This window comes from Nanorana parkeri, unplaced genomic scaffold (genome assembly GCF_000935625.1).
Source record: "Nanorana parkeri isolate BGI_ZX_2015 unplaced genomic scaffold, ASM93562v1 scaffold950, whole genome shotgun sequence".
In the NCBI taxonomy this organism is placed as follows: Eukaryota; Metazoa; Chordata; class Amphibia; order Anura; family Dicroglossidae; genus Nanorana; species Nanorana parkeri.
This window is the reverse complement of record NW_017307218.1, coordinates 327,123-333,416: the sequence shown is the minus strand read 5'-3', so window position 1 is coordinate 333,416 and position 6,294 is coordinate 327,123. Positions and strand designations below refer to the sequence as shown.

The 6,294-nt window shown below is 49.7% G+C and overlaps 1 protein-coding gene across 1 annotated transcript in view; it reads right to left on the bottom strand.

Moving 5' to 3' along the window:
* The window catches only part of TK2 (thymidine kinase 2, mitochondrial), a 33,809-nt gene extending 30,890 nt beyond the window's left edge, over positions 1-2,919 (bottom strand). The window contains exons 1-2 of the mRNA XM_018566446.1: positions 2,811-2,919; positions 1,445-1,476 (exon numbers count right to left, since the gene is read on the bottom strand). Coding sequence (XP_018421948.1) covers positions 1,445-1,476; positions 2,811-2,919 — 141 coding nt within the window. The remainder of the gene's footprint in view (positions 1-1,444; positions 1,477-2,810) is intronic.
* Between the last annotated feature and the right edge of the window lie 3,375 nt (positions 2,920-6,294).

Sequence of the window (6,294 nt, the reverse complement as noted above, 5' to 3'; positions counted from 1 at the left end):
TTTGGATCAAAAAAAAAAAAAAAAAAAAAAAAAAAAAAAGGTACATGTACCCTTTTCTGCGATTGCCGCGCGGATGTCACCTCACTGATTTCAATGGGGCCGCGCGGCAAACGCTAGGTACATGTACCTTTTCTGCGATTGCCGTGCGGATGTCACCCCACTGAAATCAATGGGCCTGCGCGGCAAAGGCTGCCTGCATTGTGCAGGACCGGGCGTCCCAGTTGTCGTGCGGTGTAGTGCAGGTGTGAACCTAGCCTTAAAGCGATATTAAACCTTTTTATTTTAAATAGTTGCTATTAGGACACCCACCTTTGCCTGAGGATGTTGTTCATTTTCTTTAAACGTTTTAAATTCCTCGTTTTTAAGTGGGCCCCCGCAGCGCTCTTCCCCCCGCCCCCTGCATGGGTGCCTCTATCGGCAAACGGAGGCACCTGTGCACGCTCGTGCCTGCAGTGGCTGTGTGTGTCCTTAGACACACACAGCCCTGTGGCAGGCCACGCCCCTTCTCTCTGACCAACACTTTGATTGATGGCAGAAGGAGCCTATGGCTCCTCTGCCATCAGTATCCACCCCCTGCAACCTGGAAGTACAGGGAACGGAGGATCACTTCGGGACCGGAGGCGGGGACGAGCTTCGCTGACAGGTAAGTGTGGGGGGTGACGGAGGGTGACTGGGGGAGAAAAAGGTTCTGGGCAGTTTTTACCCTAATGCAGAGAATGCATTAAGGTAAAAAACGCCCAGACCTTAAAAGGAGAATTATGGGGTAGGTGTTTTTCCCCATAGTTCTCCTAAGGGTCACGGGAGGACATAAACTAGCGTCCTCCCGTGACCCAAAGCTCAGTATATCGCTAGTTACAACTTGCAGTATACTGAGACCGCCGCAGCCTATGTACAGGCAGAGCCAGCTGTACCCGCCTACGCCTGTTCCGCCATCAGCGCTGGAGGATAGGACAGGGGAGGGGGGAATCCCTGCAGGGAGCCGTGAGTGACAGTCACGGCTCCCTGCAGGGAGATGATCGAGAAGTCAGCGAGCGACGGTATGCGTTCGCTCACTTCCCGATCTATTGAGCCGACGTGTGACAGTTTTCATTGTCACACATCGGCTCGAACTATGAGATTGAATGAAAATCACTCATCTCATAGTTCTCCTTTAATATTACTTTAAACAAAAATGTTTTTGATAGTATATAGAACAGACCAAGATGCAGTAAGTAAGAAAAGTGAATTGCTAGGGTATAAGTTTAAATTAAAAACCATCGTCCTATAAACCGAACACAGGGCGATTCCACTGAAACGTGTCCTTTCCAATTCCATATGGAGAGAAAGTATCAGAAAGAACCCACAAATGGTTCATATTGTTCATAGAAGCCATCAGACTAACGACTGGATTATCAAATGATGGAAGGGAGCCGTGCGGGCCCATGTGGGCAGCAGGGTCACTTACCGTGCTCTTTGCTTTGTTCCTTAACAGATTACCTATAGAAAAAAGATAAAGAGACACAAATCGAAAAATTGACAGATCAAAACAGACATTCCGAATAAAGTTTTTGAGTATTTAAAGTGAACCCCCCAGACTGCGCAAAAACGTGGAACCCATTATAGGTGCTGCAGTGGAATCTACAAATTGACAAGGAGCCAGTAGTTAGCAAGTTAGGTTGCAGCAGAGCCATTTGCGGCCGTGTCCCCCTGGCTCGTTGTCATCGGCCTAAACCCTTCTGCGCCACCACGGCCAGCTACAGAGAGTTTAGAATGGCGGCAGCGGTTCTTTATATAACAATTTACGCAGCACTTTACATAGTGCACATTCGCATCAGTCCCTACCCTCAGGGCCCATCATCTCCAGACCAGATTGTTTCCGGACCCAAAATGCATCCTAATGTCTCCCTATGTTATTTCTGGACTCTGTTCACACCAGCACAGTCCGTTCCAGACCAGAAAAATACTGCTTCTCTCATTTTGTCTGGTCTGGAAAGCACTGGAACTGCAGACAGGTTCACACCATTTTCCAGACCAGATCTGCTCCGGAAAATGGTGTGAACCTGCCCTGAAGGAGCTTACAATCTAAGATCCCTATCTCACATGCATACATACAGGGCCAATTTAAACTGGAGCCAATTAACCTTCCAGCATGTCCTTGGGTGGAAGGAAACTGGAGTACCCGAAGGAAACTTATGCAAGCACAGGGAGAACATGCAAACTCCATGCAGATAGTGTCCTGACCGGACAGAAGTGCTAGCCACTGAGCTGCCTTATAATCACGCATCGCAGTTTTCACGCTCAGATGTGCTGTGATCTGGTCTATAGAGATGCACAGATACTTTTCGAGTACCAGTGCAGATACTTGGCATTTTCATGAGAACTACCAGGGTTGCAGGGGTTGCAGCGGGGACCTGGCTCTGGCGCTCCACCACTGTCCTGAAATCATTAGTCTGTATTGTTTTAGAAAAACTGTCACATGACAATAAACAAAAATGTATCAATACTCGCAAAACTGGTATCTGTGCATCCCTTTATTTATATAGGGACAGACTCATACATACCACATACATACATACACACACACACACACACCAGCGCAGGGCAGACAGTGTATATATCAGCGCAGGGACAGACTGTGTGTGTGTGTGTGTGTGTGTGTGTGTGTGTGTATATATTATATATAATCAGCACAGGGCAGACAGTGTACATATCAGCGCAGGGACAGGCAGTGTATATGTCAGTGCAGGGACAGACAGTGTATATGTCAGTGCAGGGACAGACAGTGTATATGTCAGTGCAGGGACAGACAGTGTATATGTCAGTGCAGGTACCTTGGCTGTCGGTGCTCAGCTCCCGGCTCATAACGGTAATGGGTGGAGGTGACCCCCGGAGAACAACCCGGAACCCAGCACACAGCCCGATCACCGATCTTCTGATCATAGCACCGGTTGATCTGTCCACACATGTCCGCTCTCACTTCCGGGTGCAGCTCCGCCCACAGGGAGGAGAATGATAGATCCGCCCCCTCTCTGTACAGTGCGGGGAGCCAACACCAGACCCTTTTTTTTTTACTTCGCTCAGTGAGTGATGTTGAGGAGGGGGGAAGAGTTCGGTGGTGTACGCGGCTTCTGAATCTACTCCGACTTCTAGTGGCGGGTCATTATTTGGGGCCTCCTGCGCTTACTCTCCGTGTGCCCCGCCGCCCGATGAAATCCACACCATACCAAATCCCGATTCTCAAACACTACAGATGACCGCTCCGCGGAGACAACTGGGGGTCACCCCTCCGCGGAATGACGTCACCGCCTCATACATACTCCTATTAGCTGCGCTATCAGCCACATGACCGGCCAAATGGAACGTTCCATTATTGGGGGAGGGAGTTACTTGGCACAACCCTCAGGCTTACCTGTCCTGTAGCTGTGGTGATGTGTTGCTCAGTTTGCAGATACACTTTACAAAAAGAAAACTTCTCGTTTCTATTATTTTTTGTGGAAAAGAAAACACGATAAGAAAATAAAAATAATAGGGGGTAGAACATACCTGTCAGTTGGACAGTCCCGGTTTTTCTCGGCTGTCCTGTGGCAGTTGTGTAACGGTCCGGACTGGACGGTATCACGGAATGGTGCTCACTGTGTGTATAGGGGCTCTGTCTGTGGGTATGTGCAGGTTTACCAGAGAGGGGACCAGAGAGCAAAAAGCTGCACTAAGTGTTACCTCCACCTCTATAGGCTGAGAGGGAGACAGCAGCTCCACCATTGGCTGGATGGTTCAGGTGGGCGAGGGCTGAAGGCATTACCTCAGACTGCTGCCAGTGCTTCACCCACCCAGGATAAGGAGAGACGAGGACATGAGAGTCCAGTGTGGATCATGAGGGAAGAGGAGGAGGAAATGAGGGCCCTTAAGAGCCGAGTGTGGATTATGAGGAGAGAGGATAAGGGCCCCTGAGAGCCCAGTATGGATTGTGGGAAGAGAGAGGAGGAAATGAGGGCCCCTGAGAGCCAAGTGTGGATTATGAGGGCCCCTGAGAGCCAAGTGTGAATTGTGAGAGGAGGAGGACATGAGAGGGCCCCTGAGAGCCCGGTGTGGATTATGAGGAGAGCCAGGCTCCGCACAGACAGCCTGGAGGTGGGTGAGTTGATTTCTAATATTTTCATTCATTGTATTCCTGTCATCTGTGTCCTCACACTGGTAAAGTCCATGTTCATCACAGGGCCCAAAGCTGCCTCGGCCTAGCTGTGGGAGGAGCTCTGTGTTCAGTATTCCATTCATTGTACATAGGACGTCAGAGCAACTCAGCACACCAAATCCTACAAGACACCGAACATGTATATCTCTATACCACACAGGGGCGGCCAACATTTTTCGTCTGGAGATCTACTTTTCAAATGACGAGCTCAATGAGATCTACCAACGAAAAAACACCTGCATTCGGGGGCGTGGCGGTGCATTGAAGTCAATAGCACCGCAGGCAGGCCCCTCGCCCACAGTGAGATCGCCTGCACCCGAAACCCAGGCACCGTGTATTCCAGTCCAGTGCGACCTGCAAAAATGCTGCAAGCACTATTTTTGCAGATCGCACTGGACCCAAATGCAGGCACTAACGTGCCTTCGTTCCCGGTGCGGGCGATCGCATGTCTGCGGTGGCATTGACTTCGATACAACCCCACACCCCCTCCTGCCCCTGAACGCAGGGTGTTGGCCGGCTTACATTCCAGTGCGTCCTAGAGGCCCCTGCGTCATGTCCTCCGACGTTGCACATGGGGAGAGGTCCCACCCCTTTTCATCTGCAGCGTCTGAAGGTGGCCATACACTTTACAACCCTCGCAAGACTTTAGTCTGAAGGTGGCCATACACTTTACAACCCTCGCAAGACTTTAGTCTTGCGAGGGTTGTAAAGTAATTAAAAAAAGTACGATCTGCCCATCTTGGACAGGCAGATCGCACTCTCGATCATCGCCAATGACCGCAATGCTGAACGGGCAGTGTGCGCGTGCGCACACCGGCCTGTTGGCCATTTGTCTCCCGAGCACCGTTCAAGCCAGCCGAAAATCGTACGATTTTCGGCTGGTTTTCTAGCGTGCTCCCTAGATAAAAGACGTGCGACCGTACAGTAAAAACGGTTGCACGTCTTCCATACACTTTGCGATTATCGTACGATCGCTGGATTTCCCACGATTATCGTGCGATAATCGCACAGTGTATGGGCACCTTGACGCACTCAGCCGCACGAGCACCGCGGAAGCATAGCCGTAGTCAGCTCCTTTTGCTCCCGGAGGCAAAATAACAAACTGTGCCCCCCCAACATTGTGATGTCACCCAGCGACCTGCCTCCAGGATTTTCTTTACTATTTATTTTTTTTAAATTTTACTATTTATTTATTTTTACTCTTGGGGGGCTTTGGGGAAATATTAGGGGTCTAAACAGCCCCCTGCTATTTCCCTTTAAAACTAGAAAAATAAATTGAGGACACAAAGTCCTCAATCTCTTTTTTTGCAGCCTCTATTCTAAATGAATGGAAAGCACAGAGGCTTCCCATTCATTAAGAAAATATTTTACTATCAAGCAGTTTTTGAATGGGGAGGAGCCTCTGTACAGAGTGCTACTCCCCATTGAGAAACTAATGAATGAACAGGAAGTGATGTAAATCACATCCTGTTCATTCATAACTGGGGACACAGTACTATGTGTCCCCAGTTATTTACAAACACTGGGGTGATCAGCTGATCCCCCCCCCCTTTCTATTGTGACAGCATGGAGGAGGGGAACCCCCCACTTTCTATTGTGGCACCATGGAGAAGGGGATCCCCCACTTTATATTGTTATAGCATGGAGGAGGGGAACCCCCCACTTTGTACTGTATTGTGACAGCATGGAGGAGGGGAACCCCCCACTTTATATTGTGACAGCATGGAGGAGAGGAACCCCCCACTTTATATTGTGACAGCATGGAGGAGGGGAACCCCCCACTTTGTACTGTATTCTGACAGCATGGAGGAGGGGGACCCCCCACATTATATTGTGACAGCATGGAGGAGGGGATCCCCCACTTTATATTGTGACAGCATGGAGGAGGGGAACCCCCACTTTGTATTGTATTGTGACAGCATGGAGGCGGGGAACACCCACTTTATATGGTGACAGCATGCAGGAGGGGAACCCCCACTTTATATTGTGACAGCATGGATGAGGGGATCCCCCCACTTTGTATTGTAATGTGATAGCATGCATGAGGGGATCCCCCCACTTTGTATTGTGACAGCATGGAGGAGGGGAACCCCCACTTTATATTGTATTGTGACAGCATGGATGAG